Source organism: Mirounga angustirostris, unplaced genomic scaffold, assembly GCF_029215605.1.
Source record: "Mirounga angustirostris isolate CCGP_5_RB_7025 unplaced genomic scaffold, mMirAng1.0.hap1 SCAF_8, whole genome shotgun sequence".
Taxonomy (NCBI): Eukaryota; Metazoa; Chordata; class Mammalia; order Carnivora; family Phocidae; genus Mirounga; species Mirounga angustirostris.
In genome coordinates this window covers 128,231,525-128,254,014 of record NW_026991716.1, presented here as the reverse complement: position 1 = coordinate 128,254,014, position 22,490 = coordinate 128,231,525, and the positions used below count along the sequence as shown (strand labels likewise).

General features: G+C 45.4%; 1 protein-coding gene across 9 annotated transcripts in view; it reads right to left on the bottom strand.

The window, feature by feature from the left end:
• SASH1 (SAM and SH3 domain containing 1) overlaps nt 1–22,490 on the bottom strand; it is a 246,792-nt gene that overhangs the window by 87,363 nt on the left and 136,939 nt on the right. For 5 of the 9 annotated variants that reach the window (XM_045865716.3, XM_064598200.1, XM_045865714.3 and 2 more), the window contains exons 3-4: nt 17,322–17,372; nt 17,157–17,206 (exon numbers count right to left, since the gene is read on the bottom strand). The exons of 3 other annotated variants lie outside the window; for them this stretch is intronic. In XM_045865716.3, coding sequence (XP_045721672.1) covers nt 17,157–17,206; nt 17,322–17,372 — 101 coding nt within the window. Of the gene's footprint in view, nt 1–824; nt 2,363–17,156; nt 17,207–17,321; nt 17,373–22,490 lie in introns of those variants that run through there. One more of the 9 variants, XM_045865719.3, reaches the window with a different exon arrangement.

The following is a 22,490-nucleotide window of genomic DNA, read 5'->3' as shown; positions in this document are numbered from 1 at the left end:
TTCTGTACATGGAGGCCTGGGTGGCTCAGTCAGTTAAGCATCTGCTTTCGGCTCAGGTTGTGATCCCAGGGTCCTGGGATCGAGTCCAACATCGGGCTCCCTGCTCAGCGGGGAGCCTGCTTCTCCCTCTGCCTCTAACCCCCACCACACTTGTGCTTTTTTTCTGACAAATAAATAACATCTTTAAAAAAAAAATTGTGTATGGATGGCAGCTTTGATGCGGTACCACTCCTGAAAGTAACTACATATATCCCAGCCTTGAGAAGTTACAAATGCCTTCCCGATTCCTGCAAATTTAGCAAATGGCCAGAATATCCCCAGGACACACTAGATGGTGTATCATACTATTTTTTAGGTAAGTTCAGTATGTTCATGTAAGTTCAGTAAGTTCAGTAACTGATCAGTCTCCCATGAAAACCACCAACCATGTTCTTTGGTTTGGTATCTGCTGTTTGGTGTAGATAATGAAGCCTCTGCAGCCTGATGAGGGCAATGTACAGCACAGTCCATACCTTCCAGGAGTTTACAGCAGAATGAGGTAGATTAGATCGACGTGCTGCAAGATCAGCCAGGCTGAGTACTGCCTGTCGCTGGCAGGGGCAGCTGCCCCCCATTCCAATATCCCTCTTATCTTCTTTCTTACTAGGAGAACCCAGATTTTGTTTGGGTGGCAGGGTACCCTGTTAAAACACTCACTTCCCCACACTCCCTTGCAGCTAGTGGAGGCCAAGTGTCAGCGTCTGGCTGAGAAGACACAGCTGAGAATTCACAGTGAGGGGTTTCTGAGAAAGCTAGCGTTTCCATAATGACAAAGACTCACTCACCTTTTCCTGTGTCTTTCGCCCTTCGTCCCTTCCCTCGGTCCTTCCCGAAACATGGGCACAAGGCCCAAGCAGTCATCATTTTATCATAAGGAAGAAAACCACATATTAAAACCGGTAGAGAAGAAATACTTCCTTGAGCAGCTGTACAGCCACCTCCAGATTCCTTGCTGTATGAAGAAAACAGGCCCCCATTTGCCTCATCAGTGCAGTCAGGTTCCATTACAAATGACTGAATATACTCCCAACAGATTCAGTGGTTCAGAAGTAAAAATGACCAGGGGAGCCTGGGTGGTTCAGTTGGTTAAGCATCTGGCTCTTGATTTCGGCTCAGGTCCTGATCTCAGGGTCATGAGACCGAGCCCCACATCGGGCTCTGCTCTGGCCGTGGAGCCTGCTTGGAAGTCCCCCGCCTCTGCCCCTCCCCCAACCACTTGCACGCTTTCTCTTAAAAAAAAAAAAAAGAAGAAGAAGTAAAAATGACCAACTTAAACATTGGTCTGGGTTTACCCAGCACAGTCCTATCTATCTCATTGTATTTCAGGCTCCCAGAAACCGTGAAAAGCTCCATTATACAGATGCAGAAATGAAAGCCTGGTGAATTCATCAAAGTGACTTATCCGATTTCGAGCCACAGAGCTGGGGCTCAGTTCCTCTGGCCCCAACCCGAGGTTGGTCCCACTGAAACACCAGATTCCTGAAGGCAAGGGCCTCTCCTGTCTGAATCACCACCAGATTCACGGTGTGGGGTATGAAACCATGAGCCTGAAGTGTGTCCATATTCTCCTGTTATTGGCACTAAAAGTGCCAACGTACGTGACTTGGCTACTGGCGTCCGCAGATGCAGGTCAAGCTTGATTTTTGACGTTTCCTCAACAGACACACAAAAGGTGCTGAATGAAAGGAAAACAGACTCCTCTGTTTTTTCTGCTTTTGGTGCAACCAGTAAAAACTAATGTCTTCCTTTTATGGCCTCCATGTGAATTTTACATTTTGTTTAGGTCTTTATATCTTAAGAATTACTGAATTAGGGGCACTGGGGTGACTCAGTGGGTTAAGTGTCTGCCTTCGGCTAAGGTCATGATCCTAGAGTCCTGGGATGGAGCCACCCATCGGGCTCCCTGCTCAGCGGGGAGTCTGCTGCTCCCTCTCCCCCTGCTGCTCCCCCTGCTTGTGCTCGCTCTCTCTGACAAATAAATAAATAAAAATCTTGAAAACAAAAAAAAGAATTACTGAATTATGTCAAAAGCGAAATAAAACACGATTTTAGCACATTGTTTTCACCACAAAAGCTAGTTTTTATAAAACGAGAGAAGTACTGTAAGTAGCTTTATTTACATTTTCTAATGATGGCTACTTATTCAGTAAATGAGGCAAAATTATTCTTCCCTTCTATTTCCCCTTTAAGATTTAGTGCATACAGGGGTACGTGGGTGGTGCAGTCAGTTAAGTGTCAGTTTCAGCTCAGGTCATGATCGCGGGGTCATGGGACCGAGCCCGAATCAGGCTCCCCTCTCAGCGCAGAGTCTGCTTGGGACTCTCTCTCCCTCTGCCTCTGCCCCTCCCCGCTGTGCTCTCACACACACATGCACACTCTCTCTCATAAATAAATAAATCTTTAAAAGAAAATAATAAGATTAAGTGCATCCATGGCTCTGTGGTCCAAGAAAGGCTTTTCTGCAAGGAAACGTGGCTGAGAGGCGAGGCCAGCTGGATGGACAGGGAAGGTCCCCATGGAAGGCCGTGGTTATCAGGATGCCTGGTGCAGGCTCAGCACAAGAACAGCGATGGCAACGGGCTGCCACTCCGCCTGGTGCAGGGTGCACAGGGGGTCATTTATGCCAGGGGAGGCTGGCACCGTAAGGATATTCTTTGATTTTATATTCTTATCAAAGGCGCATGAACCTGCAGGGAACACCAGGCTGCAAAGAGCCGGCCCCTAAGAGCCTCAGCCTCAGTGTGGGGAAAGGGAGAGGGGAGATGGCAGGAAAAGAGGCTCCATTCAATTATCTCCTCAGTCTGTTTCCATGGCAATGGCTGCGGAAGCGGGTCCGAACTTTCTCAGTGGAAACAAACAGCGGCTCCCATTCACCATCGCCCAGACCGCGCTGGCCATGCCGGCCGCTGTACTGTCTGGGCACAGAGGCCCCGGGTGGGGGGACGCGGGGGCCAGGGCTGCCAGCCTTTCTTCTGTCAGCTGCTCGGAGGGGAGCAGGGGAGTCGGTGAAGCCGCCTCTGAAGGACAAAGTCGGAGGGGCTGCGGACTCGGAGGGCCCTTCCTCGCCCTGCGGGTCCCCTGCTGGAGGCACAGCGGCCAGCCCCCCGCCAGGACGTGGCTGCGGGCGCCGTCTGCCTGCCCTACTCGTCCTGGCGGGCAGCACAAAGGATCGGGTCCCTCCCACCGTGAGCATCGCCGCAGCCCCGCCTCCGATTCCTTCAGACACAGTGGATGGAGAATTGTCATGTGATGTTAGGAAGACGGGAACTCTTTTTTTAACTGAGATGTAACTGACATATGACACGTTAGTTTTAAGAGTAACAGAAAATGAGCTGATACTCGGATGCACTGCGAAATGACCGCCCCGCTAAGTCTAGTTAGCTTCCATCACCATTCAGGCCTCATTTTTAAATTCCCACACGTGTCCTCTGTCACACCCACGAGCCCCGCCCTCGCACTCCGCCCGTGCTCTCACTTGGCTCTCGGATTGCCTCACATCCTTCCTCCTGCTCCTGGGGCTCTATCTGAAGTGATGCATTGGCACCTGTCAGACTCCAGGAGCAGCGCCGGGGTCCCCGAGACGACACGCGCCCCCTCTCAGCACAGCTGGGTGCCACCACCGCCTCCACCGCGGACGGACATGTGGAGCAGAAGCCGAGAGCATCACCCCAAGGGAAAAGAAACGGGTATTGCCATGGCAGTGATCTGTAACACCAAGCTGGCTGCCTAGAACCTCCTGGAAAACTTATTAAAGACTCCCGAGCTGCACATCTCAGCCATGTCTGAAGTCAGTGCATGAGGCCTGGACGGGGCCTCAGGGTCTGTCTTTCCCACAAGCTCTGCAACTAACTGTAACGGGCGGGTATGCTTGCCATCACCCGCTGCAACCAGGAGACACGGGGTACACATGCCCCACGCTTCCTTCTCCATTTCCTCCCTGTACCCTTCTACGCCAAGGCCTCCAAAATCTAGTTAAGCAGGATTTCAAGTGCAGTTTTCGGAAGAAAATTCAGAATACGAGAATACAGTAAGATCACACAGCAGCCAAGCCTGTAGACACAAGGCTGGCGGTCAGTGTTAGTCTTGAGTGCCCCGTATCCATCCCCAGTACTTGGCATGCAATCTTCCTTAAAGACTGAAGGAATTAGGGCGCCTGGGTGGCTCAGTTGGTTAAGCGACTGCCTTCGGCTCAGGTCATGATCCTGGAGTCCTGGGATCGAGTCCCGCATCAGGCTCCCTGCTCGGCGCGGAGTCTGCTTCTCCCTCTGACCCTCCTCCCTCTCATGCTCTCTGTATCTCATTCTCTCTGTCTCAAGTAAATAAATAAAATCTTAAAAAAAAAAAAAAGATTGAAGGAATTAGCCAGTGGGATGGAAGAATTTAAAAACTAGAAGCCTAATAAAGGTTCTGGCAAGTTTCAGACCTTCAGGATCTGTCCCCTGGACCACTGGTCTCCCTGCCCTCCTGGAGGCACCCAGACCTAGCTGCTCACATTGACAGTCGTCCTTCTAACATACAAAGCCCACCACGAGGCAACCCCTGAGTTATCTGAAGACCTCCCAAAGCTGGCTGGCCCTAGGGCTGCACTTGCCCACCCCCAAGGTGCTGTGCTCACACACCTTTGCATACCCTTGCTTCTGTCTGGAATTCCCTTCCCCTCCAATTATGCCTACAAAACCACCACCCTCCCTGTGGTGCTCACTCCTTTGGGCACCTGTGGTGGATTTGTAACCTGTCAACTTAGCTTAGATGGATTATGTCTCCCAGAATTCCCTCCCCTGCATGTGCTGGGTCAGCATGAGTCACATGAGCTGCTTCATGGGAGATGGGGCTTCAAAGTCAGTGCAGGGCACGAGGCCCTGCTGTAGCTGACACTCACCACCGCGGGGCCCCGGGGTCACTCGGTGGCGGGGGGCAGCAGCTGGGCCCACCATGCTTGAATTCCTGCCAAGTCTGCTCCTCAGGTGCTCCAAGCCCTGGGCCTGGGGCTGGTGAGCGTCTCAGGAAGGACCCCAGCTCCTCCTGCAGGTTCCTGGCGAGTCGGATTTGGAGGTTTGCATGGAGGTGATGAGAGGGGACATGTCCATATTTGCAGATGGCAGTTTATCCTTGTTCCCCACTTTGCCTGCATCTGACATCAGGCCACATCATTGGACACAGAGCAGCCAGCCCCAACAAACACCAGCAGTCAGAACCCTGTAATAACGTCACCTTAACGTCCACTTCTCCCACAGAAGCCTGTCTGATACCAAACCTGTGTGTCTGTGGCGGGTGCCTGCCCCAGGCGCCTGGCTGGCCATCCTCCAGTCCCCACGCACAGCACTCAGGGCACACGACGATCGTGTTGTCATGACTTCTGCAGGTCCTAAGAGGACAGCTACCTTCCCATCCCATTCATCTTCCCAGCACCTAACAAATCCGTCCACACCGCAGAAATCTGGAAAATGTTTATTCAATTGCACTTCATTGCCTCCTGGCCCATCAGGGGTCTTTCTGACGCACCAGTCTGTGGTCTGCACGGTGGCATCTGGGAGAAAAGCCCTGGCCCAGGCAGAAAGATGGATCTGTACTAGAATTCCACCTCTGCCTTGCCCAGGCTTTGTGATTGTGATCTTGGCAAGTCATTTAGCCTTTCTGACACCCCCACCCCACCCCTTTCCTTCCTTCATTCACTTCGTATGATACCGCTGTTCGTAGGGGTCTTCCCTGTTCCTGCCAGGACAGGACTACTATTTATTTACTGATCGCCTCCCCCAACCCCTGGGGCCCAGTGTCCCGTTCACCTCTCCTGCAGGAGACAGAAGAAAGCGCAGCCCCCTTGCATCCTAAATACCTCCTGGCAGGGTAGCCTGTCTCCAGGCGCTATGCACACCCCGCCCCCCCGGAGGGCCGCGGCCCAGGCGTGTGGACTCCAGCTGGGGCCGGGCAGCTGGGGCTCACTCACCAGATGAAGCGAAGGGCAACAGAGTCTGCAGTGGGGAACAGCTGAGGTGGAGAATTCTAGCACAGCTGCTCCCGCCCCGAGCCCCTGCATTCTGGAATGTTGAGTCCCTCAGATATGCTATGCGATGGAGCATACACACGTGCAGACGCAGGTCCACCCGCACAAACCCATCCTTCGGCACACTGCAACTGCACGAGCTCTCATTGTTCCTCATCCGACAACTAGCAGAGCTTAAATGTGGGCTCAGGGTCTGTCCAACACCAACGACAGCAGAGCACACAAAACTGGTCGGTGCGGGGCGTGCTCTGTACTGGGTCAGAGAAGAAAGGACATCACCTGACTCTAAGTCAGCACTGCGTAGCTAAAGCCCGGAGAGGTGACACGATGCAGACGGCCATCACAGAGGGCGAGCACACCGAACGCTCCAGCCCCTGGGACAGGGACCTTGCCCTCCTGCCCACAGCCTTGGCAGGTGGCTCTTGGTAAATTGATCAAAGGGAAAGAATACATAATATACATACTAATCTAATGTCTGGCTCTGGGTGCAGCCCATTCATTTTCCGAAACCTAAGCTTGCCGTTCTGCCTCTACTTCCCACCCTGCTGAGCTCAAACAATGGCAGTCCAAGTGGGCTCTGGTTCCCTTCGTGGCTCTGTGCTCACAAGCCACAAGCGCCCGCCTCCTTCTCCTGGGAGGACAATGAGCACCCAGCAAGGACACAGCCACCTGAACAGGGCAGAACCAACTTGTGAGCTACTCTGAAGGACACAACTTTGTGTGACTTCCTCATCCCAGTGCACAACTGTACGTCCCCCCTGGGAAAGATCTGGCATTCCCCTCCCCAGCCCGCAGCCCTGCCACAAACAGGATGTGGAAACAGGATGCATTCATCTCAGCTCCAGGGGACACAGCTTGACCTGGATTTCCCAGCAAACTTGCAGACCTCATCAGCAATTCTCAGTGAATCTAGTCTGTTCCAAAGGAGGATTCGTAACTGCACAGCCTGCGGGTTTCTAGCGATCACTTCTACAAATGAGAATGAGCAGAGAGAGCCCCACCTTGTCACGCAGAAGTATACAGAACCACAGACAGCAGACCCTGTTTTCGGGGACGTCCACAAGGGATGGAGCCTGAGCCCTTCTCCTCCAACCCAGTCTTCAGGAATGAGAGACGTTCTCGTTGAGGAAGAGGGCAGAGGTCCCCAGTAGGAAACAGACTTACTAAAAGGAGAAGAATGTCTTACACATTTCAAGGAGGCTGGAGACAAAGTTACCAAGAACTGGATTCGAAGTTCTACTCTTAATTGAGCCATAACAAACCAATTTTCTTTCAAAACTGCACTTCCCCTCTATTTCTATGAAATGTCCAGAAGAGGTGATTCTATAGAGACAGAAATTAGTGATTGCTTAGGGAACAGGAGTCATCAGGAGATGGAGCAGTGACAGCTAAAGGGCTTATTTTTGGGGTGATGAAAGGTTCTAAATTGGACTCTGGTGGTGGTGGCACAATTCCGTGAATATGCTACACACCTTGTTGTGTGCTTTCCATAGGTGACTTACACGGCATGGACACCGTATCTCACTAAAGCGGATTGACCACACGTCAACCTGTATACAAATGTTCACAGCAACATTGTTCATAATAGCCAAAAAGTCAGCACAGCCCTAAGTGTCCACCAATCAATAAACAGATAACCAAATGTGGCATATTCATACAACGAAAAGGAATCAACATGGATGAGCCTTGGGAACATTATGCTAAGTGAAATAAGCTAGTCACTTAAAACACATACAAGTCTTTGGGGCGCCTGGCTGGCTCGGTCGGTTAAGCATCTGACTCTTAATTTCAGCTCAGGTCATGACCTCGGGGTTGTGAGATGGAGCCCCATGTCGGGCTCTGTGCTCAGTGGGGAGTCTGCTTGAGATTCTCTTTCTCTCTCTACCCCTCCCACCCCTCTTTCTTTCTCTCTCCCTCTCTAAATAAACAAAAAAAAAATTTTTTTAAAAACCTGCTGAATTACATACTTTTAATGGGTGAGTTGTATATGTGAATTATTTTTATTTAAACTCAATTAACATATAGTGTATTACTATTACAAGTAGACTTCAGTGATTCATCCGTTGCATATAACACCCTAGTGCTCATTATATCACGTGCCCTCCTTAATGTCCATCACCCAGTTACCCCATCCCCCAACACCCCTCCCCTCCAGCAACCCTCAGTTTGTTTCCTATGATTAAGAGTCTCTTATGGTTTGTCTCTCTGATTTCATCTTCTTTTATTTTTCCCTCCCTTCCCCTATGATCCTCTGTTTTGTTTCTTAAATCCCACATATGAGTGAAATCATGATAATCATCTTCCTCTGATTGACTTATTTCGCTTAGCATAATACCTTCTAGTTCCTGGTATGTGAATTAGATCTCAATGAACCTGTTACCAAAAATAAAATAAAATAAATGTACTTTCCCAACAAAACTGCAAGTTTTGAATTTTTTAAGGATTAAAAAAAAAAAAACTATATCTTGTGTGCAATCCATGATGTTGTACCTTTATCTGGAGGTAGTATGTGTTCTGTCATTTCTATTTAACAGAGGAAAAATGTGAGGAGACTTGAACAAGATTACAGAATGGAACTGGGGGAAAGGGGAGCAGGCCCTAGAAATAGATTTGTGGAAGCTACTGTTCTCTGCACTATATGTTTTTAAAATGTTTTAACGGGTGTCTTTTTAATGTTAATATTCACCAGCAGAAAGCACTTGCTTCTTATTCCACTGCTACAGGTTGAAGGAGAGACTGGTGCACGCTGGGGGACAGGTGAGACCAAAGTACGTCTTCTGGGATGCCAGTCTTGGGGACCGTCCAGTTTTAACCTTCTTTCAAAGAACTGAAGCTATCAATGATTTCAATGCATATACTTAATTAGCACTTGCTCTGTGCAAACAACTCTTCTGGACACTGGAGAAAATTCAAAGAGAGAAGAACGTGAGCTCTTAGCCTCCTGGAACTCACAATCCTGCTGGGCCTGGTGGGAATAGGGAAGTATACAAAACGAGAGCCACAGGCAAGGGCATGAATTTGGGCCAGACGAGATAGATGGCAGACAAGATTACTGAGCACTCAGTAGGTGCTGGATAGCTTAGTAAGTGAGGTATGCACTGTACTGATCATCCTCGTTTTACAGTTGTGGAAACTGCAGACACAGAGACTGCGTAACTTGCCAAGAGCTGTAGCGCTGGTAAGAAACAGCCTGGATTTGAACCCAGAGAGTCTGGTATCAGGCAGGGCATCTTAACCCCCCCGTCAAAGCTGTCATGGCATTCAGACTGGATAAGGTTTTTTGTCTCCAGTTCTGGGACCTTAGGCAAGCCAATTAATCTCAAAAATAGTACACATTTCAATGAGTCCATGAAAAATTAAATGACAAAATACAGTAAAAGTGATCAGCACGGTGTCCAATAATAGAAGTAACCCAATAAGCACTGTTATGATGATGATATCTGTTACAATACACTGAGACATCAGATCCGTGCCAGATGCTACTGGATTCCAAAAGGTGGAAAGATTACAGCCAGGGAAGGGGCTGAGACAGCATCCATGGAAAAGCAGTTCTTAAAAGAGGACCTAAAGAAAGGAGATGCTTTCAAGGCAAGAGCTCCAAACAGCCCAGGAGGCAGTGGGGCCGGGGGTGGGAGATGTGGTGGTAACACTGGGCCAGGGCTGGACTGTGGGGATTCTGATCAGAGTGCAAACATGGAGAGCCCTAACTTATAGATGCCACTGGGGAGATCTCAGCATCCCCTCACTGCACAGTGGCCTAATTGTACTTTATGGAGACCGATCTGAGGGTCATTTCCTGAATGCACTTTTCTAGTTCATGAAAACAGCATTAAAGGTATCGCTTGCAGTAGTGAAGGTAAAAAAGTGGGAAACACAGGAAAGGTTATAGAAGTAGAAGCAGGTGCCTGGGTGGCTCATTCAATTAAGCATCTGCCTTTGGCTCAGGTCATGATCCCAGGGTCCTGGGATCGAGCCCTGCGTGGGGCTCCCTGGGAGCCTGCTTCTCCCTCTCCCTCTGTCCCTTCCCCCTTGCTCATGCTCTCTCTCTTTCTCAAATATATAAATAAAATCTTTAAAAAAAAAAAAAGAAAAAGAAGAAGTAGAAGCAACAGGATTTCGTGATTAAGGTTTTGGAATCACGAAAGAAAAGCAGGAGATAATGATGTCCAGGCTGTCTGAAGAGCAGAAAAGTGGTCCCAAGGACAGAAGGGGAACATATGATCAAAGAGCAGGTTGTCAGAGAAGGAAAGAAGGGTAAAGAGGGAGTGAGGAATTCTGCTGTAAGAACGTGCAGCGGGGGTAACAGCAACAGGAATTAGCAGGCAGCCCGTAAGTCGTGGCAACGGGCACGTCACCAGATCGGGAAACGGGGCAGAGGGACAGATGTGGATTTGAGATCTTGAGACACAAGAGATCAAAACCCTGGGTGTGGGTACCTGGGGAGAGCTTTTAGGCTGGGCAGAAAGCCCCAGGGGACCACTGACGGTAAGAAATCGGCAGAAAAAAGGGAACTGCCAAGAGTGGGCATCCAGTGAGGAGACACTAGAAGCTGCCGCGTCATAGGCACCAAACCAAGGGCGAAGAGAGAAGCGGGCCCCGCGGGAAAGGCAGCCATGCCAAACGCAACAAGGATCTGAGAGTCGGGAGGGCCCTCTGAGTTGGTTATTGTTGCAGCACTGACCTCAGAGAGCATTTCAGCAAGAAAGAAGGAGACAGAAGTCAGGCTGTGGGGGCCAAGTTCAGTAACTGGGGCAGCAGAAGTCAAACTGTGGTTTTTGAGGACGGCAAGAAACCTTCAATGGGATGGGGAAGAACGAAGCACATTTGTGAAAGGCCCAGGTTCAGAGTGGAAGGTCACGTGCGCGCACGCGCGCACACACGCGCACCTGTGGCCGCGGTCCACTGTGACAGTAGCAGACACTGTACCCCAACTCCGTGAATCAGGGAAGACTTCTGGGAGGAGCCAAGACCAGGGCTGGATTTCTAAGTCTGATGGGCTTTGCCCAGATAAGGGGCGTGGGGAGGATGGTGAGAGTGGGGGACGGGGCACCCCCCCAGAGGAGCAACAATTTCAGAGGCTCAGCATGCCGTGGGAGCACACGGCCCGTCTGAGCAATCACAGGAGCTGCATCCTGCCTGGAGAGCAGGTCAAAAGATGAGGTCGGTGGACAGGCAGGCAGAGGCCGACTGTGAGGGGCAGGAAGGCAAGATCGGAGACGCAAGGGAGCCAGAGAGGAGCAGGAGAGAGCGAGCAACCGGGACACAGCAACACAAGCAGGGCTACTTCCCTGAAGGCAAAGGCAAAGGAGGAGGTGAAGCAGGGATTTTGGAGGGGGGAGAAAAGGAGAGCTGACGCCATCAAAAGAGTATTTAGTATCAGCTTGCCAGACGAAACAAATCCGAGAGGGAAGCAGGGTCCAGACGGAGTAAATGCCTGCAGAGAACATTTGTAAACCAGATTCCATCCATTTCTCGACCACAGAGCATTGCTCTATTGGCTTGCCCTCCTTTGATTTATCCCCCTCTTCCATCATGCGATATATTTTTGAACTTTTTCACCATAAAATAGTTCAAGTGCAGTCATAGGTAATGAAAGAAAGTGAAACTAAATCAGTGAATTTTCAACTCTGGTGAAAGACTTAGTAGAAAAGAGCCTATAAATACTGGCAAAGGTGAAGTTTTGAGATTTATTTTGGACCTTCCTGCCTCTATAAATAAATGAGACACAACTTAGATCTGAACGCAAGTAAAGCTTGCCCCTACCTCCAAGAGGACTACTGGAGTGTAGGTTTTAACTGATGCTATTTATATAATGCTAATGAACTCAATATGCCCCCGACCTCTCTACCTGCATAAGCAATACAATTATAAGTACTTTGGAATTCTAGCTTAACGGTAGGAGCATGGGTTCTCAGCTGGGATAAAATCTGGGTTCTGCCACTTGATTAGCTGTGTAGCCTTGAGCAACTTATTAACCTCTCTGTGCCTCAGTTTCTGCACTTTCCAATGGGAATAGTATCATAGCAAACCTCACAGGGATGATCTGAGTATTAATTGAGTCAATGTTAAGTACTTGGGTCAGTTCTGGCCCACACTCAGCACTCAAACGTTACCTGCAATTTCCTGCTTTTTCTTTTCCAATTTGCAGAACCAACCCTATTAAGGCTACTTCCAATCTAGATACACACTTAGAAATAATAACCAGATGGGCTCCCCTACAGCTGGCTTCCCTGAAAGGTGAATCTAAATCATCTTGACACATAGTTTATTTATTAGACAGCTAGCTAATTTTCAGATTACTCTGTTTCAGATACACACGTACAAAGAAAAGATTATTGTGGAAAATAGTGCTAGTTTCCTGCCCAATGTCTCGTCTCCCTCCTTCCTTAAGACACCCATTTTGTTCAGGGCAATAAAGTAGTCAGCGGAAAACACTCATCCCTCCAAGCTCTCCTATGGAAATGGTGGCCAAGTGCCCCAATTTGGGGCTCACTTTCTTTGCTTTATTTTTCTCCATAGCACCATTGAAAGCATATGAATGTTTTCTACGACATCTCTCTCCATGCTGATGCAGCTCATATCAGCTCATCATACATCCCAGTCCCCGAATGGGGTCCAGCACACAAAGCCGGTGCTCAGTGAACAGCTGCAGCTTGAAGAAATGAGTGAGACAAACTGGAATGTATGTGTTGGACAGGGTTTCTAGGAAAGCCTTTTAAAGGATGTGCCTGTGGCTTTTTGCCCTTTGACCTTCTTCACCCTGTTTCTCCTTCCCACCTGGAAGATGCAGAGGCCACTTTAAAACCAGGAGGATAACAACAACAAACAATACAATCTGGGTCCTGAAGGCTCAGGTGAGCCTCAGTGCCAGCCTCTAGACATCCCAGTGGAATGAGGAGGTATCAAATGAACACTTTTTTTTTTTTTTTTGCCACTATAGGTCATGTTTTCTGTTATTTGTAGCTAAATGCAATCCCAATAGATAACGGTTATAAAGAATTTTCGGGCGCCTGGGTGGCTCAGTCGGTTGGGTGTCTGCCTTCCACTCAGGTCATGATCCCACAGTCCTGGGATCAAGCCCCACATCAGGCTCCCTGCTTCTTCCTCTCTCTCTGCCACTCCCCCTGCTTGTGTGTGCATGAGCTCTGTGTGCCAAATGCATATATACATACATGCATACATACATGGAATTTTCCCAGCAAAAAAGTCTTGCTCTCTAGATATTCTTGAGACTAATTGGTAAGTAACAAAAAATTTAACTGATGTTCAGCTTTTTAGCCAGTGGACACAAATCTAAGATTGGTGTAATAAAGTAGATTGTCTCATCGACAGGCAATGTAAACAGATAGAAATAGAAGAGGTGCAAATGAAAGCTCCCTTAGCATTTTTATTATATTTCCGGTGAAAGCATAGACACACCAGATAGAACGTAAGAAAATAAGGACCAACAGAACCTTTGTCAGACTGGCGGTGGCAGGTCTGTTCTGTGTATGGACAGATGCACCTGTCCTGCGGTTCTCACACATCTGCCGGCCAAGTACAGCCGATCGGCCCATCTGCCTGAGGTTCCAGCTGCAGATGTTACATATATTCTCACTGCTTGTCACCCCACAAAAGATCCACCCCCTTGGTCTCTTGGGGGGGGTGGTCAGAGCTCTAATCCTGTTGAACTCAAGACTTTAAACCCAGTGAAATGGTAAATACCACTGGGAGAGATGATGTATTTCTTAGAAATCAGGTATTTGCATTATAATTAACACCTTCCTTAGCTCAGGTTTTAACTGGGGGAGAAGGGAGGGAGGAAGATGGGCTGAGGCCCCTGACACTCTTAAGAGGGGGTAGTGGTGGGGAAGGGGCTGTGGATCTGGACAGCAGGAACCACGAGGGACAATCACTGGACTCCCACTTTGTTCCTGCCATCTAGGCCTCTGCTCTAAGGGCGGGCTTGGCTTCCACAGGATTTGCCGACTTTTGTCTGAGTTCTCTTGCCTTTTGACAGCAGACGAAAACTTCTGCCCGTAAAACAACACTGCTGACTCAAAAGGATATTTTGGTTGGCAGATACTTGGCGGACACTAACCAGACACAACCAACTGGTTTGCCAGGTCATGTTCCGGGGCTTACAAAACTACCAGCAAGCATTTTGATCTGAAGAATAGCAGGATTCTGCATTTCAAAGTAATCGCATGCTCAAGTACAAAAATACAAATAATTCAATATAAATAAAACTCCTCAGATTATAATCTGATCTAGAGTGTCCGTCTTATTTAAAAAAAAAAAAAAGAAGAAAGAAAACAAACATTTTGGAAGGTTTAATCCAAAGGAATTATCAATTTAAGAGTAAGTATCATCATTTTGTAACCATCACTGTAAAAACTGATTTAGGTGACAGTCATTAAATCTAAAACCATCAGGTAAAAGTTTGATGAGAAACAAGACATTTACGCAGTCTCAGATCATCTCCCCACAGAATATTTACTAATTGCAAAGGGAAAATTCTAACTTCTCAGAAGAAAGCTGACGGACATCACCACAATCATATGATCAAAATTAGTTATCACCAACGGGACAGATTAACATGATGATGCAGTGCCCCGGAAAGAACACAACATCAAAAATGCATTACCCGAATCCTAAGAAGAAACCCAGATAGAGGAATATCTCACCAAACAACTAGCCTACCCTCTTAAAAAACCCATCAGTATCATAAAAGACAAAGAAAGGCCAAGAAATCCTTTCAGATTAAATATGACAAGAGAGAGGACATGTGAATGTGATGAGTCATTTTTTTAAGTGTTGGGTTGAAAAAAAAAAGTGCTGTAAGAAACACTACTGCGGCAATCAGAGAAACTCAAACATGAACTGTACATTAGGAAAATCACTATTAAAATTCCTATTTGGTAATTATACTGTGGAGTTCTGAAAGAGAAGGTCCTTGTCCTTAGGAGATACATGCTGAGGTATTGAGAAGTGAGAGTCACAGAGTTTGTAACTTACTCTCCAATCGTTCTGCAATAATCGTAATTAACAATATTATATGTGTGCGTGTGTGTGTCCAGGAGGGAGAATAAGAGTGTGCAAACTGCTAAGTCTAAGTTATATAGAGGTTCACTGCACAACTCTTGCAACTTTGCTGTAAGTTTAACATTTTTCAAAAGTTTTTTTAAAAATAAGAAAAACAAGAGTACCATAATTCTAAAAAAGCACTGATAAGGAAATACAGGACAAAATGGATTACAACTCTTAGGTTACTTAGAAACATCCAAGTTCAAGTAAACCACTTAAAAGAACAGAAGCAAAATGGCAGATTTATACATGGAGAGGTTGGGGCGGTCAACAGCACTGTGTGTTGTGTGTGTTCACATTTTCTGTTAACCTCAGAGGAGGCTGAGAGTCTCTCTCTTGGCCACAAGAGCTACGCCACATTTCACTAAGTGAAGGATATAAACACGGAAAGAATGACTACCCACAAATGGGGTGGGGAGAAGAAATACCCAGCCTAACTAAGGTTAGTACAAATTTGGTGAGTCACTTCCTCTTAGGAGAAAAGGCAAACATTTCTTGTTTCCCAAAGGACTCAGATTCTGAAGAACACCTGAGTTCTCAGCCTGAATCATGCCAAATAGGTAGCAAACTAGGTCAGAAGAACCTCCAGTCCATTAACTCCAGGCTTCTGCCCACACTCAACTCAATTTATTGCCACAGTACCTTAAATTTCCAAATCAATGTCGACTCCCACCTCTGAGTTCCTTCAGCCTGCACACTACTAAGCTGCTAGGAGCTTGCATGAAACGAAGACAAAGGAGAGACACTAATTGCGCATGTATTCTCCAACCTTGAATGGGCAATGGCCTTGGTTTGCTTTTGGCTCGCCACCCCCAGTGTTCCTCAGTCCTGAACCACTTCGGCTCCACCACTTGAGAACCGAAGCCTCGGCAAAGCAGTCTTCCCTCCTTGAGCTGCCTCCCGGCGAGCAACACACACACGTGGATGGATTAGGCAGAGCTGTAAAGCACACACGCTCTCCCAACGCGCTCTTTTCATTCCAGAAATACCTTATTCCTAAACCACTTCTACGCTTCTCTTGGCACCAAACAGTGTAAGCGGCTCCATGCCAAAGGAAGTGTCTGTTTAAAGATGAGGACTTTCTTAAAATTTCTTTACCTCGAAGACCGTAAATAGAACATTCTAGGGTAATTATGATGGAATAAAGAAAAAATGGAAAAGGTTGCAGAAAACAAAAGGAAACCCATTTGCTTTGTTTTCATTTTGTTTTTTTAAAGTTGCCTAAAAAAACACACTGCAGATATAAGATATAGAATTATCTTCCATGAGAGTAAAGATTACAGGGCCCAAGTCAGGACAAAGAAGCAAAAATACCACCTTTAACAGGAAAAGTGAGTAAGCATTTACCATCTTGTCACAAGCATTTATTTTTGTTTTAAGGGCACCCACCAAAGCCAAACGCAGAGAGGAGGGTTTTTGTTGTTGTTGTTGTTTTACATTGTTTTATTCTGGAATATATTGTATTTTTGTACCTTGCTTCTTTATGACTTTCACCCTGTATCAGAAATTATTTTAGGGGCACCTGGGTGGCTCAGTCGTTAAGCGTCTGCCTTCGGCTCAGGTCATGATCCCAGGGTCCTGGGATCGAGCCCCGCATCGGGCTCCCTGCTCTGCGGGAAGCCTGCTTCTCTCTCTCTCCCACTCCCCCTGCTTGGGTTCCCTCTCTCGCTGTGTCTCTCTCTGCCAAATAAATAAATAAAATCTTAAAAAAAAAAAAAAAAAAAAAGAAATTATTTTAAAAGAAGAAAACCCACCTTGGTGGACCTGTCCTTTTCCTTTCTCTATGTTCATTTCCAGATATTTATTTAGGGCTCACTCACAATAAGCAGTGTGAAACCAGTAACTCTCGCGGAATCCTTAGTCTTCACCAACTGAATTACAAACCACTCTTATCCACCTACATGTACGTACACACACACACACACACACACCATGCAAGGAAAATGACATCATGCTCCACAGCACAGACACAACATGATCACCCATTCGACTTTCACCAGGATGGACCTCCTTAGAAATTCTGATCCCGGGCAGTAGGAAGGAGACTTACTTTCTCTCCACTTCTGGTGTTGACACGGCGCTGCAGAAGCCAAGCGACTCCTAGGAGAAAGAGGCACAGAGCAGCAGGCTCTCATTTGTACAGAATATCACTTAAAAAAAAAAAAAAAAAAAAAAAGCAGAAGCAAAAATAGATGATTAAAGTCATTGTGCTTACTTCGATCTGGGACCGCAGCTGAAGTGACGTGGGGCTGGCATCAGGTTTCTCCTAAAAGAGAACAGATGCGGGTTTGATGAGACTTCCCAGCGTGGCATACACCAGAAAGACAAACAGATATGTAAGCAGAGATGGGGGGATTTGGGAAACACTAGGATACAGTGGGAGGAGATGGTGGAGATAAACAGATTTTTCTGGAAAAACTGAAGTGCTTTCAAAATGAGAACTCTGGTCTTAAAATGGAACTGCTTCCCAAACTTCACTGCTTGACACTGCTTACAATTTTACTGCAGAAGAAAAAAGCACAATCCAACTGAAGGGCATAGACAGTTAATGGTAAAATAATTCTCTGGATGTGATTCGACCCTCACTGGGAGACAGAACTTATGCGGATCCCGTTGTGTTCTTTTTCAATAATATTGGAGTTCCAATCGGATTTTTAAATTCTAAATGTACTCAGAGTTATTTCATAACGCAGGTGTAGGTGTAAGTGTCTTTAGGAAGGTGGAAAGCTCACTTGATATTATCGTGCAACCCTAGAAATCACCATGCTCCTATAATACAAATGAATTGGCCCAGCTGGAAATTTAAAAAACAACTCTCAGCATCCAGCTAATAGATGAAATAAATGCATGACATTATCAAAAATCATCAAGTCATAAAGAAAGGAATCATTTGAGAGATAAAACCATTTTATAGTTAAAAACTCCATTTCCCCTTTGGTAAAAGAGAGAGAGAGAGAAAGAGAGGTAAACCAGTGACCTATATGAAAGTAATATATTGAAATAAGCATTGGCAGCAAAATAGGAAATTGCACTATTAGAAGTGCTAGAATATACTATGGGAAAATAAGGGCCACACTAGTGAACACAGCAGAGTACAACACTGGTATTTTTCACAAGTAGAGAGTAATTCTAAATCCAAATAGATGCTAAAGTGGAGGTCCTCATCAAAGTATGGTGTACAATCCAGGGTGGTCCCCAGCTGATTATATCATATGCAGGCTGACAGGCAGTTTTAGAGGAAGGAGTGAGTTATCACTAAGAATACAAGTTTGAAATATCAGGTTAATCATGAGTTTTCCAATAATCCTATCGTGTTCTTAATAACTGCTACATTCTTCAGGTCTGCACATGCACCATATGAAGACGGTTTTGTTAGTCTCAGCTGACATTCAGGATGTGGGAGCAGATCATCTCAAGTTAGGAATTCTCATTTAACTGTTCAATGTATTAAAGCTGCCTATTTTATTACTAGCATGATTACAAAACTAGGCCAATATTTTAAAAACTTAGCAATGAAACATTAAAATGAGTATAACTCAGACTACATTTATAAATGTAAATAAGTAACGGGAATCCAGTACGTATATCGACTATAAAATGAATGTGCTGGGTGAGTAATCTAAGAACAGGATGATTTGGGACAAGTAGATCGAAAAAGAAAAATACTTTAATGGATTGGAAACTCACTCAACCCTAGTCCCAGGGCCTTATTTGTTATGAAAAAATAACCAGAGTGGTGTAAAGACTCACAGAACTTCTCTTCGCTTAACATCCTCCTGGTTTTTATTGCCACCTTTGTTCATAATGGACAAATTTAGATTTCTGTCCCAGACTTGATACACCATTTTTACAAAGCAACATATGGAATTGTTCGAGTTACATTCCAAGTCCAATTGGTATGACATCAGACTCAGGTGTAATCAACATGTGAGACACGTATTTGGGAGGTTCCTTGTACTTAAGAGACCAGTCAAGATGCCCTGATACCTAACCTCTTAGCATCACATAGAGAAATTTATAAACTTGGGGCGCCTGGGTGGCTCAGTTGGTTAAGTGACTGCCTTTGGCTCAGGTCATGATCCTGGAGTCCGTGCTCGGCGGGGAGTCTGCTTCTCCCTCTGACCTTCCCTCATCTCATGCTCTCTAATAAATAAATAAAACAATCTTTAAAAAAAAAAAAAACAGCAGGAAGTAAGCAAAGATATAGTTTGCAGTTTTTCATCCTAAATCTTCCTGTTCAGAGTCAGGGTGGGAACCTCAGAAAGATAACAGAACTACATTACTTCCTCTAAATTTTTCTCTGAAATAGTCCCTTTAACACCCAACTCCAGCCCATGTCCTTCCATAACCATCAATGAAAAAAATGACTGATTAACTCTCCTCCCTCCTCCATTCTTAACTGTTCTTCAAGCTCTAAGTCTCTACTTTACTAGGTAATAGTCTACGATAGGAAATTACTTTCTTTTACTGCATGTTTTTATCTACATTTTTTCTAATAAATTTTATTTACTGAGTGCATCATTTGTTACTCTATATCATAAACATAACATTTATGGTACATTATGCAAAATGTGCCTTTCCCCACATACAAAGCAGGTGTTTGTTAACAATCACATTAAATGTTTGATGACCAGGAAATAACATGCTAAACAATTCAGCTTCACATGTTAGTCTCTTACTAATTCTAGACTGTGTTTGGGGGACTTTTTTGGAAATTGGTTAGGGGTATAGTTTGATGTATAATGTACTAAAATTTGTTCCTTTAACCATCAAACCTGAGAAATGCAACATTGCAAGTAAGAGTTAAATTTAGCTGAGTAAGAATTGACAACCTGATTGCCCAGTTTCAAACAACTTTATTTGGGGAACAACTGATGGTCCACAATCTAACTCCTGATTTGGAAGTAATCGTGTTGATGGAAATAGTAAAAATTGTGTCTTCTGGACACATTATGGAAAGAGATGATCACTGAGAAATAAGATTCTCCTTAATAACACGTGCTACCTGAGGCAGTTACTACTGCTGTGTAACAAGTCATCCCAAACTTAGTCACACCAACCAATAAGCATTTTTTTCTATTCACAGATTCAGGGGTAAGAATGACAAATATTGGGGCACCTAGGTGGCTCAGTCGGTTAAGCATCTGACTTGATATCAGCTCAGGTCCTGATCTCAGGGCCGTCAAACCCTGCACTGGCCTCCACACTGGGTGTGAAGCCTAGTTAAAAAATAATAAAATAAAATAAATAAATAAAATTTTAAAAAAGAATGTCAAAAATCATTAAACATTACAAACCTGTAGTGAGTTTGTACACTACAAATGCTTAAGGAAATCTCCCTAACTTAATGAAGTATTACAGTGGAAACTAAACCAAGTTATAAATATAGCTCAACATATGTTCATGTATGCATGTGTGCATGCAAAAGGAAAAGTTAGAGAGGATATACACTAAATGTTAATAGCAATTACCTATGCTTACTTTTTTTAAGAGCATGTAATTTTGCATTACCTTCATTATTTTTTTCTAATATAAGATCAGCTTAAAAGTACAATCTTCAGATCTTACATGTTGTAAAATTATCTACATGTTCATAAATGTGTGAGAAAACATCTCTGGGATGCCTGGGTGGCTCAGTCGGTTAAACGTCTGCCTTTGGCTCAGCTCATGATCCCATGGTCCTGGGATCTAGTCCCACACTGGAAGGCGGGGTGGCCCTTGCTCAGCAGGGAGTCTGCTTCTCCCTCTGTCTGCCCCTCCCCCTGCTTGTGCTCTCTCTCTATATATAAGTAAATAAAATCTTTAAAAGAAAAAAATAAACATCTCAAAGATTCCTTACACGCCAATGGTTATGTCTGCAAAGGCCACTATTCCTCAATTTTTAACACATTTGTCAAACATACATTGCTTTTAGATATTTCTAAAGAATGTTACAAAAGTTTAAAAAAATTGAAACTGGTAATAATTTTAGTTGTATCCCAACAACTAAACATAGAAACTTCTTAAGAAATACTGAAACTTAAATTTCTCAAATTAGGTCATGCTCTATAGTAAAATAATTTCTTGAGATATTAAAAATTTTAGTAATGAGTATCATAGAAAACTATGCCTGCATTTTTCTGATTAATAGTGAAGGTCCATAATGATTTTAGAAATCATCTCACATATTTTGACAGAGAGAGACAACAGAACTGTAGAAACTATATATATATATATATATATATATATATATATATATATTTTTTTTTTTTTTAAGGCATCAGATGACCAAAAATTACTGGGTAGAGGGAAACCTCTAATTCATTTCCTGTCACTTGGGACAATTTTGGAAATAGTAATTCCTTCAAAGTTTATGATGTCTAACACAGAAGCAAAAAAAGAACAAATTTTCCAGATGAAATCAGGAGTTTGCCAAAACCAAAACACGGGAACACACGTGCGCTTCCACCTGCTTGTGCACGTGTGTGCACACGGGTGTATGCACAAGCATGTCTACAGTCACACTAACAGGGCCTGGGTCAAATATAAAACTAAGGCTCTGGCACGTGGTGTAAAACACCAGTCAAAAACCCACTTGGGGCAGAATAAGGTCCTGGAAAACAAATATCACGCCCTTGTCCACACTCCAACTTTGTTTCCACCTTCTTGTGGAAATCCACACTTCTCCTTCCCTTAATGCTGCCAGTGCTTAAAGCCAAATGCACTTCAAGGCTGGAAAAGCAGGTGGGATAAATCCCTCTCTTAATCCAAAAGCAGAGAGGAAAACCATCAGGCGCCTATCAGCTCAGCTCAGCGCCAAGCTCTCCTCCTCCACACTGGGCACAGGAAGGAGGTGATGGAAAGGCCAGAGGACCGCATGCCTGGCAACACTCAGCCTACGAGTAAAGTACACATCCCATCACTGATGTGTTCAATTAATGGAGGAAACAGGCTCTAAATGGCTGGGGAAAGTTGCTGCCTGTGATAGATTTTAAAACTCACATGATATTGATCACTTTACAAGAAGACTATGAAGTGGCGGTGTCTCCCAATTGGCAAAGTATGCTCCCCTCTTGCCTGACTTCTTCTCCCTTCTGGCATGCAGTGGGGCATCTGTTCCTCGTACCAGGATGTAAACCTCAACACTTTCTTCAGAGTTCCCTCACTCCCCAACAAATCAGCTACCAGGGACTGTTGCTTCTCTGTTGACAAGGCTTCTTGTGTCCAGCCACCCCATTCCATTCTCCCAGGCATCAGCTTCTCTGCGGTCCTTGACCTCCCAGATGCCTGCCCACCCCCCTAGAGTGGAGCAGAAGGTACTGAGTGGGAATTCCAACCCTGCCCCCACTATAGTAAGACCTTTAGACCTCAGTTTTTACTTTGCTTGGTTTTGCAATGGCAATGA